Genomic DNA, 23928 nt, shown 5'->3' with positions numbered 1-23928 from the left:
ACTATGCCTCTGGGGAAAACCTCTTGGCTATAGAGGCTTATTAGTGTTAAGCATCTGAAAGCCATGGACTATAAAATAAAATCAATACCATAACCTTAACTGTAAAAGTCAGAAAGATACTGGAAGAGTTCTAATTTAACAAGATTACAGATGAGATTTTAGAGGAGAACATTTGGGGAAAAGCCATGCATTTAGAAACATTTATGCTACAAGACATCTCAAGGTTTCTGTTGTTACTAATGCTGTTATTATCCGTGCTGGTAATGGTTAGGGTTGATTTAACTGATGTGTTACTTTAGTGGATTTACAGGAAAGTCCTAGAAATGATCTGGAACTTATTTCAAATAAAATCATTAAATTGAGGTAGTAAACTAATTGCTTAGGAACAATTATGATTTGATGTGGTTTAGTGTGGTAGAGGAAAAAAATCACGAAAATGTTAAGGTCGTTAGTTCAGCAGCTCGATGCAAATATGATTACTCTGCACAATATTCTATTTCTCTTAATGGAAAAGTAGTCAAAACCGGTATAAATCGTAGTGTTTAAGTTCAACGTAAATCTATATTTTTCCTCTAACAAATGTAAATGAAGAAAAAAAGAACATTCTGTCAATGAAATTACTATGATGGCATATTTATTATCTTAATGGTTTTAGAAATCACGTGAAATTGATCAGTAACAAAACCTCTATTTAGTAATGGACCAATTACATTTGTGAGATAATGTCAATGAAACAGAATATTGTCACAGGATAATGGTCTCCTATTGCTACATCCCTAGTCATTTAGAGAAAATAAATGTTGCCGTCTGGCTGAGTCATTTATTTTCAAAGTAGGAGACACTGATCCCATAACAAGGTTCTGTTATAATAACTCAATCTCTATCAATCATTTGTTGTACCAGGATGGCACAGGACAGGACATGTATTTTTAAGAGCTGCACATTCCTCAGCTATACAAAACATATGGTGCCTCCAAGCACATAAACAGCCCAATTATTGCGTTATTCAAAGAGAGTATTGAAAATAAACATTTAAAAAAAATTAGGAATCGGAAAACTTTCTGAATTTTCAAAAAAGAGCCATGTTAAGGAGAGCTTAAAGACTCAAGTAACCGGAGATCTAAAAATTCTTTGATTCAGGTAATTTAAAATCTAGAATTTTGGGCCTGAAGGGACCTTAGTATTCAACTCTGTTATTTTACAGATGAGAAAACTCAAAATTTACTGAAATTAAGCATATTTGTCTGAGGTCACACTAGTACTTGGACTTTCCAGGTCACCATTACAGTGTTTTAAGCATAAAGCAAAAAATAAAAACAGAACTATTATATATATTTATATATTATATAATTTTCATATATATATTTATATGTATCATATATCACATATATCTATATGTATCATATATTACTTATATATTTATATATCATATATCTTTATATATATCACAGATATTTATATATGATATTCAAGACTTTAGGATTATTTCTTTATTTTTATCTTATTTCCTTTTTTTTTTTTTTTTTAAAGGAAGCTCTAGGCCCAACCCAGGGCTTGAACAGATTATCTCAAGATCAAGAGTCATGTGCTTTATCAACTGAGCCAGCCAGGTGCCCCAAGACTTCAGGACTTTATTAACAACATGTCAGTATTAAATGGAAATGAAATTCTTAACATGAGTCCAGTCCAAGGACTGCACTCGTGAATCCCTGGAGTCCATGAACCCTTCTGATGTTATGTGCATTTATCTGTATTTAAGTTTCATACACTGGGGGGAAAAAAGCCATAATAGAGGTTTTACAACTACTTTGCAAATCACATCACAATGACTTGTTGGAAGGCAGTGCGTCTAGTATAGGTTCTATAGCTAAATGAAAAAATGTTCCCATTTTACCTCTGCTACTTATCATCTGATTTATGTCAAATCTCTTAATCTTAATCTATATTGATTAGTTTAATGAACTGTTAAATTTTTTTTTTAATAGGGTTGCAAAGCAAAATACACCTGGTCTTGGCCCAGCCCTCAAGGGTAGTAAGTGCTCAATAAATGATAGCCACAAATGGCAAGGGGATCTGGCTTTCCTCACCTATAGGTAATTGCTGAACAAAGATTTTAAATATCAGTGGTTCCTTCAACTAATAAATGACACAGAAAAGGGGGTTACTGCAAAAATAGTTAATGAAGAAAAATAGTTACTATAACTATCATAGGTTAAAAAAAGGCTGAAAACACAAATACAGTAAATGGACCATTTGGGATCCTCATTGAAACAAAACGGCCTATAAGATACTCTGGAGAATCTGAACATGGAATATATATTAAGGAATTATTGTCATGTTTGTTACATTGATAATAGTATTGAGGTTGTGTTAAAAATAAAAGCCACTGTCTGTTAGAAATACCTAGAAGTATTTTATTTATAAGTAAAATGACATAATGTCTGGGATTTACTTTTAAGCAAACTTCAAAAAACTGACAGATAGTAAATGCAGTAAGATTGGCAAAATGTTGATAACAGTTTAAAGCTGGGCACATTCAAATTCACTTTATGATGCTCTCTGCTTTAACATTTTCCATAACAAAAAAGCTTTTAAAACATTAGGCTTAAACATTCAATCCAAAGCTCTTCTCCACAATTATCTACCTCAAAGCACTCAGAGCTTCAGTTTTTTGGTTTTTTTTTTTTTTTAGTCCCAAAACTTTTAATCATGACACTAAGATTAAGAGATTTTTTTTTAAAGCAGATATACATTTTACTATCTCAAAATTTTGTTTTAACAATTCTTCCAGAACCCTGAAAACTAGTTGAAAAATCACAAAATCACCTCTATGATTCCATTTTAGTTCCAAAGAGCTAACAGATTCATGAAACTCCATAGAAAAACTGTCTATCTGCCAGTATTCAAATTTTCCTATTTCTCCATTTCTCCCTAAATACATATTTATTCTCTAGATGGGTTGCAGGATAACATGGGGGGAAAAAAACAGCTCTTGAAAAAGAAGACCTCGGCTCTGCTATTCATCATCTGGAGGCATTAGACAAGACAGACCCTTATGGATCCTTAGCTTGGTTAGCTGTGTAAAATAAGGAGCCTGAACCACATTCTGCTCAATGTTCTAATAATCTGTGTTCTATCTCTCAAAATTCCATCTCTTAGTGTATACGATATTCGTCATACAGTCACTCAAAAGAAACTGACTTTCTAAACTACTTCAAAATAAACTTAAACATGACATCAATGTATAAAAGGGTTAGAAATAAAATCTTTTACCACTCCAAGAAACTTTGCATGGCATGCTTTTATACTGAAGTACACTGTCTCCCATGGGTTCTTCACTTTCCTATTTTAGGCTGTGTTCTATCAATCTAGAGATCCAGCATTAATAGCAAGCTGTTATTTTTTCAAACTAATTATCCATTGTGGTTTTTCTGCAAAATGCTACATTTTTTTAAAAGATTTTATGTATTTATTTGACAGAGAGTGAGAGAGTGAGGGAGCAAGAGAGGGAACACAAACAGGGAGAGTGGGAGAGAGAGAAGCAGCCTTCCTGCTGAGCAGGGAGCCAGATGTGGGACTCGATTCCAGGACCCTGGAATCATGACCTGAGCCAAACAAAGGCAGACGCTTAACAACCGAGCCACCCAGGGGCCCCTACATTTTCAAATCATGAAGTCTCCAGAGCACTGAAATAGGAGTATAATTTTTCCCTACTAAGTAGTCTTGGGCCTTCTAACTTGGATGCAGTTTGCCCCATCCAAAATGTTCTTCCTGGTTAAAACGCATGAAAGGAACAAAAGCTTCTGTTAGTAGGTACATGTGAGGAATTCTGACGAAAGCTTTCACCAATAATTTATTGTTTTCCTTTCTGTCTGAAGGATGCTCCTGTTGTGACTTTTCAACTACAGCAGTGTAGCTAAAGAAAATGAAATACGCTATGACAAAAACATTCTTGGAGTTTGCTCTCCAATGGCATCATGATGCATGGAGAGGTTCACGGAAAGTTTGGCAGGAACTGTAAATCGTTCACTTTTGATATTTTCAATAATAGGTTAAACAAAAAATAAACCCACAAAACTTAAAAATTGTGATTGAACGTTAAATTCAAACCATTTCTTCGCATGTATTCATCAAAAGCACTTGTATCTCTGATTTTGTCTGGCTGAAAATTTGATATTTGAACATTTGACATTTAATCCTTGTGATACAAACCTTAAGAATGTAAGGAATTGTTGGTGTTCTCTCTGGGTCCCAAAGGGGGCTTAAAAATTCTTCCAGGAAGATTACTAAGCATTTGCCTTGCCATTTGCTAGGACTTCATTTAATGTGAATAACTCCCAGACAGCGGTTATTCAACTATTTGTAAAAGCTGCTCATTTACCCAGCTACTATGTTTCTACAGACATCTTGAGATTCTATCATTTGTCAGACTGTAGTTTGGGCTAGAACACTGTTTTCCAAAATTTGAACCTAGAACTTTCCTCCTTATGGATTCTTGAATGGAAAAAAAGGAAAAAAAGAGGCCCTAAAGTCACAAACTTAAATGCAATCAGGCAATTTTCACTCATGGAGAGTCACACTGATGGCGCCCAACAGGATAGTAAACATTCTACAAATTCAATAATGAATGAAAAAAGTTAACATTTTCATTCAGATAGAATTTTCCAAACCCAGTTGAATCCTCTTGTGTCTTGCGTGCTGAGTAACATTCCTTAAACTCACACTAAGAAATGCTGGTCTCTGATTCTGGTTCCATCAGTAAGTTTCCTGTGCCTGGTTAAATTCATGATGCTGGGCCAGCACTATTATTCTCCAGCCCGTGTCCCTGGAGACTTTTGGTTTAATTCATTGGCTATTTAACATTGTATCCTCATAGAACGCTACCAAGTGCAAACTGACATTGAGCCCAACATCTAAAACTATATTACTAATGAGAATATTTGAAAAATGAATATTGAAAGAGAATATTGAAAAATTATTAGAAAGAAACTTCTAGGGCTCAGAAATCTATTATAATTTCAAAAGACTAACGGAAGAGACTTATTTATGTGACACAACTGTAAATTTTTTAAAAATTAGTGTTAGCATTATTTCCTAGTACTCACAGCAATCATAACATGATGCCTAAATATTGGTTTGAGAGTCCAGTGTGCATTTCTAAACTACCCTTAAAATTGTAATTACATACCAATATACTGCTGAGTAGTGGTAGTTTGTGCTAACATACCAATTCATTGATTTTTATGTAAAGATTTACTTCTCATAGTGCTTAAAAGTAAGCTGGTTCTGAAGCATGGAGACAGTCCCCTCCTAGTCTGGCTTACATGATTTATTCTCTGTGAAGAACTTTTATTCATAAATAGTAAAAAAAAAAAAAATTTTCTGCTCAGCAGGTCAAGGGCTGGAAATTTAATTTATTCATATTTATGTGCCCAATGCCTAGAAAACTTCCTGGCAAATAATAGGCATTTGATAAATGTTAATTTACTCCAATGATCCCAAATCCTAAATGTGTAGGAATTAATAAAATTTTACTGCATACAAAGTCTTTTTGAATTTACATTTTATAAAACTAAGATTACAAGTTGTTTAAATATTCATCAGACTGAGAAGCTGCTAAATTTTCCATTTAAAAGCCCAGCTGTATATGACAAATATATTTACTGTATCGTAAGTGTCTATTAGAGTTTCGGGAGCCTCAGATGCAGGCCTAGAGGAACCGGCAGTGATAGGTGCTGATATTGATAAAGCACTGCTTCAAATGCCCAAGCATGCCATCTGTCAGTCTGTTAAATTCCTAGGCATTAATATACAACAAGATTTAGTCCCCAAAAGTAATCTGAATGGGAGGAAAACAAAGACCTACTTCTTATTTTTCCTCTTTTTTCATAAATTACAAAAAAGCACTCTGATGATTTCGAGAAAAGCATACCAACTAGATATTGAGTCTCAGGTGGAAAAAAATAAAGGTACAGTTCTCAGATGGTGTTTTTTCCATGGTCTTGGAATAAAGGAAATTGTCAGCAGGCACAATGATAAGCTCATCTGGTTCTATTAATTTAACCACTAAAACTGAAAACTGTATCCAAAAAACACTGTATCCAAAAAAACCCAAAGTTTTCAATAGAGGTAGAAGCAGTCAGGAAGTTTCAGACTAGGAAATTCGTAGAAAACATTAAGGAGGAAAAAATACTCCAGAATCTAAGAAAGGAATATAACAGTGGCTATGCAGTCCTTTGTTAGTGGCCAGTTTCCTGTTTCTTTCCCTTCTCTATGTGTAAAACAGCACAAATAAAAATGTGGGTATTACGTAATGTGGATGTTGATAAATTTAATTTCCCTCACTACACATCAGGAGAAATGTAAGCAAATTATACAGATTCCTACCAAATGTTTAATGCTATTACATAATGTTCAGTCTTAAAATGTTCATGTCTTTATTCTGCAAAATTAGGAATTGTAATTCTTTTATGACCAGGGCATCGTAATTTTTCTGCGTTATGGGAAAAAAACAGAAAACAAAAAACGAACATATGAAGATAACTAATTATGTTTATAATACCCTAAAATAATGATACTTTTTCGGGGCACCTGGGTGGCTCAGTGGGTTAAGCCTCTGCCTTCCGGCTCTGGTCATGGTCTCAGGTTCAGCAGGGAGCCTGCTCCCCCTCCCCCCCCCCGCCCTCTGACTGCCTCTCTGCCTACTTGTGATCTCTGTCTCTGTCAAATAAACAAATAAAATCTTTTTTTAAAGATACCTTTTCAATTAAATTATTAAGAGGTACATAAATTTTAAAAAGGTACCATAAATATTTGTCATTACATGAACCTAGACTTTGTGTTAAAAATTTGCCTAATTGCTTTTGAAAATAGAATGAATATATTAGTTTGGCTATCTTATATCCTTTATTTTAGCCTAGTTGGAAACAAAGTCTCTGTGGCTTAGGTTGGTGTTTCAGATTATAAGGAAAAGTAGAATGCCACATATTGTCCATAATTTTGCTATCTTTGGTTCTTCAATTTCAAAAATCAGTGTTGCTAAGGGCTACGGCAAAAGTAGATTTTAATACAAAGTTAACACTACCAGAATAAGGCATACCCAAGAAATAATTAATGGTAAATTTTAAACACTTCTGCCAGTTATAAACAGAAGCATATTTTAATCAAACAATAAGTAGTTATTGATTACCAATTTAGTGGGGAGGGCTTTGTGGGAGAAACAAGTATAAGACATGTACCAAAGCTATTATAAATATCGAGTGAAACTCAACACGCCCTTTAGAACCCCTTTGTGACAGCCAAGTGTGTCTGAAGAACATGTGAAGACAGACAAGAACAACCATGGGGCATTTTATTTTCCAAATTTAAAAAAAAGTAATTTTCTAAGAACAAAAGGACGGCATCTGGCTTAGCAAATTTATAAAGATAGTACTGTACGTCCCTCATTTTTTTATTGTAGTGCAAGACTTCTTCCCACAATGGCTTATTGTGCACATTACAAAGTCTTCAGGGTCTTCAGAATTAAAGTGACAGAGTTTTTTTAAGCACACTTGAGAATGGATCCTTCTTCCTGACTCTTAATAAAATATGCCCTCACAGACTTCTCCAGTAATTCTAGTCATCTTGACAAAAGAAAATCACCAAGACAATACGACGATTTTACAAAGAGAAAGAATGACAGTTTCCCTTCTACTTTTCAAAAATGTTTTATAATATGATTTGAGATTGCCTTTATTCAATAGGCTGAAAGAGGAATCAATTTCTACAAAGTGACACTCTCTATAACAAAGAACACCTACACTTCTGAACAACACACCCGTTCCCACACATTCGCAGTGTTATTATTATTACCATTAGAATCTTTTCCAGAATAATTTTCTCCAGAGGAAAATATGGCTTTGTTTAAAACAAACTGACAATGCAAGTTAAACAAGCAATAAAATAGAAAGTGTTGAAGATTTGGTTTTTATTCTTACTTCTGCAAGCCTGGTGAAAGTTCTCGCCTTCACGAATGAGATTCTATGATATTCTTCCTATCAATGTCTCATTTGTCCAAAAAATAACTTTTGTGCCCCTACTATGCACCAGGGTGCTGTTACATAATAGCCAAATCCATAAGGTCCCTGCCTTCACAGTGCAGATGGGTTTAGACAATGAACCCCACAAACAAGTACATAACTATTTATTATGAGAACAATGAAGGAACACTACTGGGTGTCGGGAGAGGAAAACAGGAAGACTGAATTTAGATAGAAATTCCTCAATTTAGGCTGGGGCTTAGAAGATGCCCCCCAATTTTTGAGATGAAGAGTTAGCAGAGGATAAACCCAGAGGGCGTGGGTGAGAGGAGGTCTTGGGTTTTGCCTTCCCAAATATTAACAAAGCAACAAGCTAAAGTGCAGAAAACAGCAGCAAGGAACAGGGCCTGCCCCTCATATGAGAGGATTCTGATTTTCTCCTAAGAGGAGTGGGAAATTACTGAAAGATTTAAGCAAAGGGGTAATACGTTGTTACTACGTTTTATAGAGATTTTGTCTACCGTTTGCAGAACAGATTTGGAAAGGCCAGGGGTTGGGTGGGGGGAGGTCATCTCAGAGCCAAAACTCTTCCAGCTGATTTTCAGATCCTTCCACAAAATGACCCATCACCTCTCCTTACTTCCGTATACAGAGAGAGCCCAGCCGCGGTGTCCAACGTGGCCGCTATGAAACTTACACTGCCTTTGGCTATGGTTTTCTCTCTGACAACTCTGCTCCCTTCTTTACCAGCTAAAAAATCTCACCATGCTAAAGGAGACCCACCGGACTCAACGGCCAATTCCTTCATGAAGATTTTTCACTATTTTTTTTTTCCTAGTGGAATATTTCTTTTTAAGAAGGTGCCACACCCAGCATGGAGCCCAACACGGGGCTTCAACTCACTACCTTGAGATCAAGACCTGAGCTGAGATCTGGAGTCAGTTGCTTAACCACTGAACCACCCGGTGCCCCCTTCACCCAGGTGCCCTGCTGCAAATGGAGAGTAGTAAACATGTCCTGAGTAAGGAACTGATTTGGGTTTGATCTGCTATGCTTCGGTTATCTGCCTCCTGAGATAACCTAGTGTACTGCTCCCCAGCCTTAGAAACATACACTCACATCATGGGCTAAAAACCATTGATAAAGAGATTTTTCTTTTTACATTTTTAGTAAACTATAAAATTTGATTTAAAAGAAAATTTTCTTTTTTTTTTTTTGCTGTTGATATAAATCGTATTTGCACACATACATACCAACAAGATACTGCAGTTAGTTAATTTTTTTTATTTCTGTCCTTACTAATCTCCCGTAAGTTGCGGCAAAAAGGCAGGAGGATGTCTGATGAAATATATTTAACCCGACAGACTTTACGAACAGAAAAGAGCTAAAAGTTTGGATTTAGAGATCCAAATAATACCTATGGAGTTATATTTTCCCCCCAAGGCCGCCCTACAACTGGGTCATAGTTTCACCTAGAAGGAACAAGCAGATTGACTTAGACATGATGTCTGTGGTGTTACACTTGAATTTATTGTTTAGGCTGTACCTACTTCCAAAGGGAATTATGTCTTCCTTTAGATGGGAACAGTCAGTAACTGTCTCCTGCAACCTGTTGTAAGTGTGGGTCCTCCCTGAAACACCCATACAGAGTAGCAGACTGATCTAATGGGAGTCGCAATTTGCGGTTTGGCTGCAATCCAACCAACGAAAGCAGACAAACCACAGTTGGTCACATGTGTGATTGGAGGTTCTAAGAGATCATTCTGTCTGGGAGAATTTTTGTAACTGTGGTGACACGTGACTAGTACATTATCTTCAAAATAATTTTACTGCCATCATTTTATGAAGAAAATATCTGTATCAACTCAATGATGAAATTTTGACTAAAGGAAACAAGGTGACATCTTACTCTGATGTCCCCCGAGAAATCACCTCATTGCTTACCTTGATCTCTTTCGTGCCATGTTCGGCTTCCAGCAGCTGGTGAATTTGGAGACGGATAGAAGTCTCCTGTAGGACTTGGTTCCATATTTTCGTCTATGGATATAGTTTTGGGTCTTTTGCTGTTAAAATATGACAACAGTTGCCTTAATGGGATGACTAAGGAGGTGTGCAGCAGATGAAAATATGTAATATGAGAAGAGTCTTACTAAGAAAATTTCCATAAACACAAGTAATAGCATTTCAGTATCTTTTCTGAAACAATGGAGAGCATTCCAGACTTCAATAGGAGTAGCAAATATTTCTAGTTGTATATGTCATTTATTGCACCATATTATACCTATACCTGCCTAAGGATAGGGTGCTTACTATATTTACCTTTTAAAATGTGTTTCCAAAGAAATATCTGTAGTAAAAAGTGAACTCTTTTTTTTAAAAAGATTTTATTTATTTATTCAACAGAGAGAGACACAGCGAGAACACAGGCAGGTGGAGTGGGAGAGGGAGAAGCAGGCTTCCCGCTAGGCAGGGAGCTCGATGCAGGGCTCGATCCCAGGACGCTGGGATCATGCATGACCTGAGCTGAAGGCAGACGCTGAACAACTGAGCCACCCAAGCACCCCTAAAAAGTGAATTCTTGATGTGATATATGTACTAACTTTAAAATTATTAAGATTGGAAAATAAATAAATAAATAAATAAGATCATTAAGATTGTACCTGACTCTTATTATTATTATCAATGATAATAATATTCATTAGCATAGCGCTGGCCACACCAGTATAATTCTTTCATATTAATTCAAACATTAAGGCAAAGGAGTCAGTAGAACATGAGCTCTGGAGTGGAACCAGCCTAGTAGCAAATCTCGACTAGGCCACTCACTACTTCTTAATAGTAAGCTCCTTAACCTTTTTAAACTCAGTTTAATCATTTATAAAATGGAAATAATAAAACCTAGTTCAAAGAGGAGTGGTTGAGAGGATTAAATGTAAAGCTCTTAGTAAAGTGGTTGGCATTTAGAAGATACTTATTAAGTAGTAATTATTATGAGTAACCATATAATTAATAATGTAAAAATTTTGTAGGACTTTATTGATTATAAATTATTTCATACATTCTTCTTTATATTTTTTCTAAAAAATTAGGTTATGATCTTTTATCCTCAAGATCGACCATGAAAAATAGGTCATTGCCAAATTCATACGAACAGTATGCTTATGGAATGACACATTTTTAGGAGCACCTGGATAGCTCAGTTGGTTAAGTGTCCGACTCTTATTTGGCTTAGGCCATGATCTTAGGGTCGTGAGATTGAGCCCTGCGTTTTGCTCCATGCTGGGTGTCGAGCCTGCTTAAGATACTCTCCCTCTCTCTCAAAAAAGAAATAAACAAACAATAGAATTTAATAAAGAACACATGGCTCATCCCAGTTATTAAGAAAAGTGACTATTTACAGCGGAGATGAAAAAGTTGTCATGGGGGTACCAGGATGGCTCAGTCTATTAAGCCTCCCACTCTTGATTTCAGCTCAGGTCATGATCTCAAGGTCATAAGATTAACTCCTGTGTTGGGCTCTGTGCTGGGCATAGAGCCCAGTTAAGATTCTCTCTCTCCCTTCCCAAACCGCCCACCTCTCCACCCTCAAAAATAAGTAAGCAAATATATATATAAATATATTTTTTTCATATATACATGAAAAAATATGAAAATTTCTGTCATGGCATAGGTCATTTTGCAGGATATACTGTTATCATATATCCCCATCAATATCCTATTAAACAGTCAATTATGACTATGAAAATGGATTTTTTCCTTAAATTAAAAAAATAAAAGACCTCATGTACATTTCTACAGGTAAAAACCAAAGAGGTTATCTTCTGAAATAACTTTGTGCAGTGATAATAAACACAATGTCATAAGACTTCAGAGTTGGCACTGACTTCTTAAGTCCTATCCGTAAATCAGTCCTCCCTTTTCTTACAAGTGGGGAGACAAATTTGGAGAAATTCAGTGAATTTCCCGGGGCATGTTAGAGGAAGCCATCGGCCACAAAGGAAGGACTTCTGAATTCCAAGATTGTGTTCTTTTTGCTGCACTGTTTCCAAATCCTAGAAACCTGTGTACATCCGGAATCCTAGAAACATGTGTACATACTCACAGAGGTACCTGTGATTAATATTTGACTCACAACTCCCAGAGTATTAACATGATGTCGAAGACAACAGTTTCTATCCATGGGAAACCACAGTGGGAGTAAATAACAGTCCTTTAATTTATTCCTATGGTATCCAAAGTTAGAATGGATGTCTTTTCAAACTCTCCTTTAAACTAATTCTTTCAGCTGTGAATCAGTAGTAAATACGTATGAAAGACTGAAAGTGAGAAAGAAAAGGTTTTCATAAGGAAATAGTAGATGTTTTTGAAACCTTTTTTATTCTGAATGGCATAATATCTGAAACCAAAAGACTGTGAAGAAAGATCTGTGTTGATAACACACTGATCCATCAGACCAAGTAGAAATGTCCTATTCAAATAAAATAAAAAAAAAAAAAAAGAAATGTCCTATTCACATTTCAAATTTAGAAAAACTAAAGCATTTTTAAGACCCAACCATGTCACAGACAATCTGAGTGACAATAAACCAAATTACCTTGCTATGTAACCTAACCTATATGAAAACACAGTTTGATCATAAATGATATAAAATTGAACTTAGTTAATAAACAGAAAAATGTGCACAGCCCTGTAATTAATACAAATGCAATTAACTTTCATTATTGAGAAGAGCATAGGAAAGTAATTACCCAAATATTCTTTAATTCTTAAAAAATGGCTATTATAAAATGAAATGTTTTGCTCTGAAATTCAAGTACACTCTTACATTTAATCATGGGTATAAATAATGCTCTGAAAATGATATGGATCTCCATACGTTGAAGATCCAATTTTAAAAAACAATAAAGCTGTAATATTTATTCATCTTACTTTTCAGTAACTCAGTCCTCTTCTAGCATTCTATAACAGTGGAAGAGTGGAACATACCATCACTAAATCCTACACCAACAACTTTCCAGGCTATTTATCCCTCATTTAAATAGGAAATCTCCTTTTAAACTTCTGTGGGACTCAAAGTCACAATCAGAAGGTCAAAAGACAAAAGTGAGAATGTCAACAGGGAACTAAAAAGTAAAGTAACATCACTGTAGCTCTTCCCCAACAAAAGCTGATCAAACCAAATCTCAGAGCAAGTAGTATTTTCATTGGGGACTGAGAATCAACTAAATCATTAAAAAAAAAAACAAAAAAAAACCAGCTCACTGCAGACATTAGCCAAGTGTGGCCTAGAATAAGGCCTTTACTTTTAGGGTTAAGTAGATGACACATTTTATTTTTCACGTTTCATTTTACCCAGCTCGGATAAGATAGTAGGGTAAAAGTTACCAGGATGGATCAATCTATAGACCAGGGCTCTCTGCCATGACAACGTTGCTTGTAAGTTGCTAAAAGATTTAGTGAACTTGTAGAATTCATAGAAAATTATAAAATCATATTCACATTTTTATATGAAGGGAATATAGTTCCCTTGTCCTACCCTAAACCCAGATATGTTTTTAATGCTTTGAAGAATTACATTTGATTTGATTTTCAAATATCAAAATAAATTTAACCAGGTAAGAGTAAAAATTTATGTAGAATCAGCAGAAAGTCTGGAATTCTTGGCTTTGTTTCCCCGATCTCTTTATCTACCCACCTATCTGCATATCTATGTCTCCACCCAGCTGCATATAGACTGAAAACAAGTGTATATAGACTGAGAACTCCTCTTCCAGTTACCTGCTTGGTGGAGAAGACAGTGACCTCTGAAGATTGACCCCCGAGTTCATGTCATGATAGTATGGTTGGCTCGGGATTTCTCCAATTGGAAAGTTGACTCCAGTTCCCTGGGTTATGGGCGCTGAGGAATAAAACAGAAAGAAACATCAGGAATGACTTTTACACTTGTCATCTCTATTTGAATGTAATAATCTCTCTTTACCCTGAGACTCCAGTATCAACCGTCCACCAGGGTACAACTTGAAGACTTCCTCACAATGCCAGTGTTCAAGTCTGAAACTTGAGGCACTCAGACTATAATCAGTGGTTACCACTTCCCTATTCCCACTCTCCAATCTTCTTTCCTTTGTATTTTCACTACATCTGTCGCCATACTAGTCTATAGATGCGTCAGAGGAAACGACATGTTTCCTACTACTCAGCACTAAGCAAGGGGCTTTGTACTAAGCTGGTTCTTTTTTTTTTTTTTTTTTAAGATTTTATTTATTTGAGAGACTGAAAGAATAAGAGAGAGAACACAAACGGGGTGGGGAGAGGGAGAAGCAGACTACCCCCCAAGCAGGGAGCCCAACGAAGGGAACGATCCCAGGACCCTGGGATCATGACCTGAACCAAAGGCAGACACTTAACCAAATAAGCCAGCAGGTGCCCCCTAAGTTGGTTCTCAAAAACCAAACCCCTGTTAAGTTAATCAAATTAGAATATTAGCACATTAGAATGCATTACAAATCATATGAATAATTATTTGATATAACGAATTCTTGTATAAGGGCAGGTATACAAGTGAAATGACAAACATGAAATAAGAGCCAAGTTTTTCTTTTTTTCCCCCAAAATACATATTCAGGTTCATGTATGAATAGTTCTTTACTCAATAGTTATGTTTTTTTTTGTTTTGTTTTGTTTTTAAATTGGAGGCACCTGGGTGGCTCAGTGGGTTGGGCCTCTGCCTTTGGCTCAGGTCATGATCTCAAGGTGCTGGGATCAAGCCCCCAATCAGGCTCTCTGCTCAGCAAAAAGCCTGCTTCCCCCTCTCTCTCTGCCTACTTGCGATCTCTTTCTATCATATAAATAAATAAAATCTTTTTTTTTTTAAGATTTTATTTATTTATTTGACAGAGAGAGAGATCACAAGTAGGCAGAGAGGCAGGCAGAGAGAGAGGAGGAAGCAGGCTCCCCGCAGAGCAGAGAGCCCGATGCGGGGCTCGATCCCAGGACCCTGAGATCACGACCCGAGCCGAAGGCAGCGGCTTAATCCACTGAGCCACCCAGGCGCCCCAATAAAATCTTTTTTTAAAAAAAAGTTTGTATCCCCAACTTTACAAAAATCACTTATAATGACTCATGAAAAAAAATTAAAAATAAATAATTTATTTATTAAAAATAAGAATAAATAAAAGGTACTCATGGAGTTTTATACTTCAAAGTATTATTTTGTATATCAAGAAATCTTTTTGACTTTGCTGATACAGTATGAGCTGAGATTCTTCGATGTTTAAGTATTGGTTTTCGTATAATGGATTACATGTGTTCAAATTTAAAAAATTTGTTTCTAGACATCTTGAATAGATTCGTGAGGCAGCACATTGTATTAGAATAAGTAGAGTCTTAGGAGGTAGTTTAGTTTGTTTGAACTTAGGATAGTTTGAACTCCCTCTGCCACTTCTGAGCCATGTGCCTCAGTTTCCCAAGCTAGAAAATGAGAATACCAGTCACCTACCGCCTATGATTATTTTGCAGATGAAATGAGATAAGGAGTGATAAAAGCCCAGCATCGTGGCCAGTGCATAATAGGTATTCAACCAACATAAGATCCCTTCTTTCCTTGATTTCTTCCCCACATCTCTTCCCTGGCAGCCTGGAGAGCTTAGCAAAGAGTGAACAGTTCAAACAGCACTAAAAGCAGAGGAAGGGTTATAAATGAACCTATTTGTTGAAAGTCTGTTCCTTCAACAAGTTGTTTGTGTCCATTACTGGCAGGTGCTGCAAGGGATACAAAATAGTCTAAGATAGTTCCTGTCCTTAATAAAACAGATTGGGCAACAAGCTGGGTAAACAAAACACTCATGAAAAAATAGAAATACCAGCATACTGCAGATTATCATGAAACCGCCCAAATGAATGACAGCCCCAATAAACGCTATGGGATTTCATGGGAAGAAGAATCCCATACCGGCTCGAATGATCCAAGAACTCTCTGGAGAAGCCAGAGCTTGCACTGGACTTCACAGAATGAGTAAGCTCTTAAGGAGAGGTCATTCTCAACAGGCGTGACTACAAGAGCAACATCTTGGGCAGAGAATTTACGAGGTGAGACCAGGCAGGTTGGGTATCAAAGGACAGTGTTAGAGAATAGTTTCCTTCCTTACCTCTTTTTTTTTTTTTAGATTATTTATTTATTTATTTGACAGGCAGAGATCACAAGTAGGCAGAGAGGCAGGCAGAGGGGGGTGGGGAAGCTGACTCCCCACGGAGCAGAGAGCCCGATGCGGGGCTCAATCCCAGGACCCTGAGACCATGACCCGAGCCAAAGGCAGAGACCCAACCCATCAAGCCACCCAGGCGCCCCTCTTTACCTTTTTTAAAATCAGGCCTTCAAAAGCTCTAAGGAGAGAAAGTACGTCCAGGGCTATGGCAACGAAACTCCAGAGTCCCTATGATTCACCCTAAGAACATACAGTCTACTTAATCTTCCTCTCTTCCAACTGTTTCAAATCGACTACACGATTCATAAAGGAATTTTAGGGAATTTTCCTTACCCAGAATTTTAATGTGTTCACTACATGTGTTTGCTGTCAGCTGAATTGTATGTCAATATCAGGTCGGCCAAGATTTACTTTAAAATATTTTTAAGAAAGTATGATTAGGAAGCACATGTGTTATTGCAGAGAAGTAATCAAAGAATATACGAAGAGACCCTATTAAAAATTAAATCAGTATATACAAGATTAGTCTCAGCTCCAAACTTCTGGAGTTTATGCCTTTCGTTAAATTCTTCTTTTTATATAATGTACTTTACCTTCATTTGAATAACACAGAAAATATTTGTATTCAATGGGTGACTACGCCAAATGGCTTGAATTCTATGGGCAGCTAAAATGGAACTGTTTGCTGTGGCTTGAGGTACACCAGAGGTTAAAAAAAAAAAAAAAAAAGCAAGGTAAGAAATCCCACAGTAACCACATGCTTTAAAGTTTATTATTAGAACCATGTTCTATGTGACATTGGAAAGCAGGGTGTGTGCTAGAAGGAGGCATTTGAGAGACTTGGGGAAAGTCAGTAATCTGTCTAGCCTTCTGCAACAGTAATGGATACAATTCGAAGGACTGAATTACTAAAAGGAAACTTACAGGTCATAACTTATGTAAAGTATTTGCAATTTATTAAGCTCATGCAACATTTAAGCAAAGATCTGTAGTTTCTATTTCATACATATGGCTTAAGCGTCAACACAGATTGCTTGGCCATAAACATACTGGATGAAATTTATAGTAGAATAATAATAATAATAATCTTTGGAAATTTTGTTTTTCTAAATTTTCTTGCAGAAGGATTATTACAGACTCTCATGACAGCAATCAAAATAATTTACCCACAGATTTATACATGAGCATTGCAAAAATGTAATGTGCCTTCTGACATTAAAGGGGAGAGTACAAGAAGAAGAGTAACTTAATAATAAACACGGCCAAATTCTAAAGCAGTGCTCACCAAATACATTTCATAATAAAGAGAGTTTGTGTTGGGCACCTGGGTGGCACAGTCGGTGAAGCACCTGCCTTCAGCTCAGGTCACGATCCTCAGGGTTCTGGGATAGAGCCCCGTATCGAGTTCCTTGCTCAGCAGGTGGCCTGTTTCTCCCGCTCCCTCTGCCTGCTGCTCTGCCTACTTGTGCTCTCTATCTTGCTGTCAAATAAATAAATAAAATCTTTTTTTAAATAAATAAATAAATAGAATATGTGAGCATGGCAAGTCCCAGGCTGATGCTCCTGTTTAAAAGCCTCTGGAAGAACTTCCATCAGATGCAAAGATCCGAGTTACCACCTCTCCTGGAGAGCTGCAAAGTCTGAAAGCTGCAAATCATGTTTAAGAGGCTGCCAATATCCTCTTAAAGACGAAGTTCCAAAGAACCTCAGATTCTAAGGGTGAGAGGCCAACCCTTAATCTCTCTTATTGTTCTTCTCACTCCAAAAGCTGATCCTAAATCAACTTTCAAGATGGAGATAATATCATTCAACAGAATGATCACTATCCTAAAACCGGGGAGCTTCATTAGCTAAAGTCAACAGACACATTAGTGGGTCATGTGATAGTCAAACCCGGGAGGCCAGAAACCATTAACATACTGTAAACCCTCAAGAAGTCAGAATTGGTGATATACAGCATAAGGGTCATGCTGAAGTTTCTGCTTACTTGGCAAACGCGTATTTCATAAACAACGAAGTTCAACTGTGTAAATATGATTAAGATGTGGATATATTAAAACACTTAGGATAACTTCCCAAGCATTTCGGAGACACCTATTTACATACAGAGGAGAAAATAAATGTTTGCTGAGTAAATTAATGAATGCATATACATAATTAATATACTAATTACAGATCAGTAATGTGTGTTGTAACAGATAACTTAAAAACCTCGAAGAGAGGATGGTATCAGTTTAAAAAGAATGAGTGAAGTATATTAAATCTGCCTCACTTTGGAACTGTTCTGGAAAGGTGTTTTTTAAGTCTTTTTTTATGTGTAAGTTCAGAGTTTTCAAAATATCACTTTGGGCTTTCCAGGGTTCTAAGTGGCTATCCTTCTGGACGGTCTAGCATGATGTTACCTATAATGAGGAACTAGTAATAATTTCTAACAGATGACTCTTCAGTCCATCTCATAAGGAGGAGGAAATAATATCACGAAACTTATGGGGCGCCTGGGTGGCTCAGTGGGTTAAAGCCTCTGCCTTCAGCTCAGATCATGATCCCAGACCCTGGGACCAAGCCCCACATCAGGCTCTCTGCTCTGCAGGGAGCCTGCTTCCCCCTCTCTCTCTGCCTGCCTCTCTGCCTACTCGTGATCTCTGTCTGTCAAATAAATAAATAAAATCTTTTTTAAAAAATCACAAAACTTAGGACAAGACAAATTTATAACAAATAACATTATAAAGCTGATAACTATAGCAGAACAGTGTAGGAAAAACACTTACCCCACCACACACATACACCACCTGCCCCACTTTCAAATTCCCCCTTCCTTACATGAATGTCAGAAAGTGGTAGTGAATAAGTCAGGCACCTTCCTTTCCAAGTTAAAAATATACACAGAAAACTTTCAAATGTTGGAGGCCTCCCATACCACGTTATTGATGGGAAAAACACACAGGGCTTATGGCAGCCTTGGTCAATGGAGAAGACCATCAGAATCCTCTTATCCCACAAATATGAATCCTAGAGTTGCTGGGATACAGGATATTGGGTTTTGGTCTCCCTCACTGCCCTAAGTAAACAGATCCATGACAGAAGTCTTTGGGGCATATATTTATCTACCGCGGCATATGTCAGAAAGGATAAGTTACTGAAGATCTTAAACATTCGTGTAGGCAACTGTCTGCGATATATGCTATTTTCACTGGCCACTCTAGAAAGAGGAACCCTTTAAGTTAAATCTGGTTTGAAAGACGTAGTCACCTACCAGCCGGGGGATTACTGCATGGCCACAACTCTAACTCACTCCCTAAACTTACCCTCAGTAACTTGCTTTGTTCTTTTGGGCCCACCACAATTCTTGTTCAAGACCTCTGAATTTGACCCAGATGGAAAACACAACTTAAACAAGGACGGAACACCACTCCACCATTTGAGTAGCATCCGCCAAACCGGTGACACTCTCTAACAAAATGCCAGGTAAAAATAGAGCCTTCAAAATTACATAAATAAGCTAAATCAAAGGGAACACGAAGAAATGAGTCACCTCCTTTAACATGATGAATGCCTTAACAGCTACATCTTAGGTATATTTGTACACATGAGAAATACGTAAAAGACTTAAGTCAATAAACTTCTCCCTTGCTTAGGTAGCTGGCCAGGTGAACTTAACCCAAGAAAAATCTCATCCGGCCAATCAAGAATGGTGTCTCAGGTGAGGTGGCCAGTTAAAACAATTGGACATTGTTTTGGATCACAATAGCTTTCTATCTATATCCAAACTACAATCTGCAAAGTTAATTTCTGCATCTCTCTACACTCTGCATGTTACTGTGTATATCCTGTACATCTCCAAGCCCCCACCAAAACGTTAGTAAAATGAAAAAGCACTTATCTACAGGAAACTTATGTGGGTTATCATAACAACATGGAGTACATGTAATTAATCACACTTCCTTTGATATAAATGACCATCTATGGTCACAGAGAGAACAGTGAATTAAATGAATACCAATAACACAGCAATCAGAACAACCCCCCCAATTATTTTTGAACTACAAAAGTTTGATGATCTAAAGGCAAATATTTTAGAAAATCCGACAAAATATATCCACTTATGATTTCATCAACAAGACGGAAATTTTAAAACTCAGATTTTCCCCATAAGTGGTTATTCTTAACACTGCGCTGAAGGTTCAGAATAGAAAATATTTAAAATCATAATGTATAATCAAATAATAACAAAACAGTTTACTTACTTCTGGATACCCTCACAAGTTCGGACACATTGAAGACTCCAGATTTTACAAAACTATCCTCCAGGTAACCTGAAAATAAATATTGAGAGGAAAAAGATCAGCACAAGCAGGAAGCAAACAAATGATTAAACGCTAGGATTGTTCAAGTGTTTTTAAACCAAAGGTTAGAACAAAAACTAAGTGTGCTTATAACAAACATAAGTGAAAGCAAAACTCTTTAAATGCAATCCGGGGTCTGTTTAAACAAAAGTAAGAAGTTGAAATGCCAAATAATTTCCTAGGGAAATTTTTCTACCGCCTGCTAAATGTACAGGGCAACTGGAATGGTTTTATTTGCCACAGCCCACGCATTGGGAATGAAGTCAGGGGTTCTTACCAAATGCATTCAGCTCGGTAGCACCTGGTAGACTAAAGTCTACCCATTTATAAAAAAGAAAGAAAGAAAAAGGAAAACCACAACCACAATTAGAACCTTGTTGGAATTACTTCAAAGATCTCTTGAAACCACTGTTCTTTCACAAATCCTTCCCTGATTAAAGAAAAGCGAACTGTTGTTAGCAGCCCTCCCTCACCCTTGTTCCAAGGTCATGAACCACACAAAAGCAGAACTCGTACATACAGCAAATACTTTGCGTAGACCTATTTCCACGCACCTTTGATATACCCCAATGACTTCAATGCCCTCTCCCTCTTGCTTCTACTTCCTTGGACTCCTTTCATTTTAAGAACTGTGTCCTTTTTCTAGCAAACAGGGACCAATCCAGGCCTCCAGAAATGCCACGGGACCCTCTGGAGACATGGCCCACAGTTCAGGGACCTGAGTAAGTTCTGTGCTGTCTGGGATCTGGTCAAGCTGTGTCCAGGATTAGAAAGGAGGACTTCCACAAAGGCCCCATCATGTCCCCAGCTTCTCACTGATATGCAGGACATGTATTGAGGGTGAAAGAGGGACAGAATACCAGAAGGAGGGATATGGTTACTCTCTGCTTCCCAGGAAGAGAATAAGAAAATCCTGAAAACCCTCAGAATGCAAAAGTTTCCAGGAAAACAAACTCTGGATTCTAAGAACTGGCAACTGGATCAGATGGTACATAAAGTTTTAGGGCTGACCAAGGGATTCAATTCAGGACAGGAATGTGAGTCAGGGGGCTGGCATTCGACTCCCAACCACACTTTAGCAGCATGGAATCCTGATCATGTTATTAGACTCTTCGTATCTCAGACTCCTCATTTAAAAACTAGAGTTAATAAAATTATTGTGAATGATAAGTGAGATAAAAACAAAAAATCCACACTAGGCACTCATTAAATGTTCCCCATGAGTTAGGATTGGCCAGTTGGGTCAACAATCACTTATATGTTGAATTACACGCACAGGATTCCAGACGGTCTCAAATCACGTGTAAATCTTTATTTAGAAATTTTACCAGAAAAAAAGCTACCACACTACTTTTCAACTGTACATAACATGAAAAGACAGAAAACTATTCAATGAGCTTATATGTATCACTTCTGTGAACCAAGGAGCCATGCATGCCTGAACACTAGTCTACCCACCGTTCACCTTCTTTAGAAGCAGAACAATAGAAAGAGTGTGAAGGAATTATTGGATCTCAGCTGGTGATAAAACTTATCATATTATATTATCATATTAAGTATTACTAAGTACCATATTAAGCATTAGTTTGAAAAAATATACATTTTTAAGAAGGTAATGAAAAAATGTCCCCATTTTATGTACCTGTATTTTAGGAAACTCCTACTTCTCTAGCAACTTAATTTTTCACAAGGTTGAATTCATTTCACTGATTACTGAGAAGCTTTTAGGTAGCCAACACCGTACAAGGTACTTAAAGTCATGAAGACAAAAAAAGGACATTGAGTCCCTTTGTGTGATTGGGGGGAAAGATATTTTCAATTTTCTGAACCATGGTAGGTTATTATCATATAAAACAACAACAAATGCAACACACATCTTTGTAAAGTATAACAAATTATACTTTATATACAGTAAATATAAAATTTTATATTGGCAAATACATTAAATATAAAGACCTTATTTATCTTGATGGCAGCTCATATACTTAACCAACCAGACAAGATTTATTTGTCCTCCCTCAACTGTACTCTGTAAACGTCTGCCCTCCCACCTTTCTCGGGCAGTTAGCTCCCGAAGTCAGGTGGCTCTCTCTCTACCTACTTTGTTCTCATCCTGCAACATCCCGCTCCACCACCATTCATCCCGTGACCCATTCCCCAACCCTCCTCTCGCAATCCCTGTGCCAGTCAGAAATCATCTCTTTCTTCTGAATTCGCAGAGCACTTTTTTTTTTTTTTTTTTGTACTTAATTACATCCCTTTACACATTCAAGTGTCCAGGATATCTGTTTTCAAGTCTTGTGGTTCTTATGGGATTATCAGCTCCTTTATTTGGGAGAATGCCTGGGTTTTGTTCATCTCTGAATCTCCCTTAACAACCACCTCAGTGCCTGTATATACAGTAACTACTAAATCAATGCTTACAGAACAAAATTTTAGATTTTAACCTTTTGGAATAGGGTCATAAATAAGCATCTGGGTAATTACATAACAATGTACGTATAGATGGCTTAAGGTTGAAGGATAATTATACTGACCCTAGTTATTCCCTGGGACTCATCGGCTGAGGGGTCCATTTAGGCTTTGGGGTAGAGTGGGAAAGAATGATGATCAGATTCAGATTATATATCTAACTTTGTTACGTACTGGTGTACAACTTGAAGCATTTAGTACAAAGTAACTACCCAAAAGCTAGAAGTGTTTAAAGAGTCAAGAGTTCAAAAATACTTGTAAAATAAATACACGAATGAGTGACGAGGGAACATTTCAACATATTTATATAAATGAAATCATGCATCATACGTAATAACATTTCAATATGTAGATATCATCTGAAGTTCATTTCCTCATTACTCTAGTGAGTAGTCAGGGCTCCATCAGCTTCTTGGCCAATACCCATGAAGACCGAATGGTGTGTGGACATCAGGAGCCGAATCATACGGGTGGGAGGATCCCCTGAAGCTAATCCTACCAGCGGAAGACAGCCAGTCACACACAGGCAAATACAATGACTATCTCACCCAAGAGGGAAAGCAATTCAGAATGGAGCCGGGTGTTTCTCCATCCCTCACCTCATGTTCTGAGGAATCTGAATCTACAAGGAAACCTGAAAGAGTTATTTTGCTGCAACTATGAAAGGCGCTGGAAATACATCAGAACTGCTTTGCACCCACTAGACCCACAGGTCCCACTGGGCTCCAGGCCTGCATGGAGCATACTGAGACTTCACTGAAAGCAGGGCTGCGGAGGCTGAGAGGTAATACAAGCACTTCCCCCCCCACCCCCCCCAAACTCCCCTCCACCCGGCCCCACCAACAGGACTTTCTGGGAGTGGGGGATGGGGGGAATCAGGCAACTGGGTAA

At 37.2% G+C, this 23928-nt stretch overlaps 1 protein-coding gene across 7 annotated transcripts in view; it reads right to left on the bottom strand.

Moving 5' to 3' along the window:
• Positions 1 to 23928, bottom strand: part of NFIB (nuclear factor I B) — a 232325-nt gene that overhangs the window by 53493 nt on the left and 154904 nt on the right. For all 7 annotated transcript variants that reach the window (XM_046022309.1, XM_046022303.1, XM_046022305.1 and 4 more), the window contains exons 4-6: positions 20467 to 20535; positions 13797 to 13917; positions 9963 to 10081 (exon numbers count right to left, since the gene is read on the bottom strand). In XM_046022309.1, coding sequence (XP_045878265.1) covers positions 9963 to 10081; positions 13797 to 13917; positions 20467 to 20535 — 309 coding nt within the window. The remainder of the gene's footprint in view (positions 1 to 9962; positions 10082 to 13796; positions 13918 to 20466; positions 20536 to 23928) is intronic.

This window comes from Meles meles, chromosome 11 (genome assembly GCF_922984935.1).
Source record: "Meles meles chromosome 11, mMelMel3.1 paternal haplotype, whole genome shotgun sequence".
NCBI lineage: Eukaryota > Metazoa > Chordata > Mammalia > Carnivora > Mustelidae > Meles > Meles meles.
The sequence above is the reverse complement of the archived record's forward strand: the minus strand, read 5'-3'. Positions and strand labels throughout refer to the sequence as shown.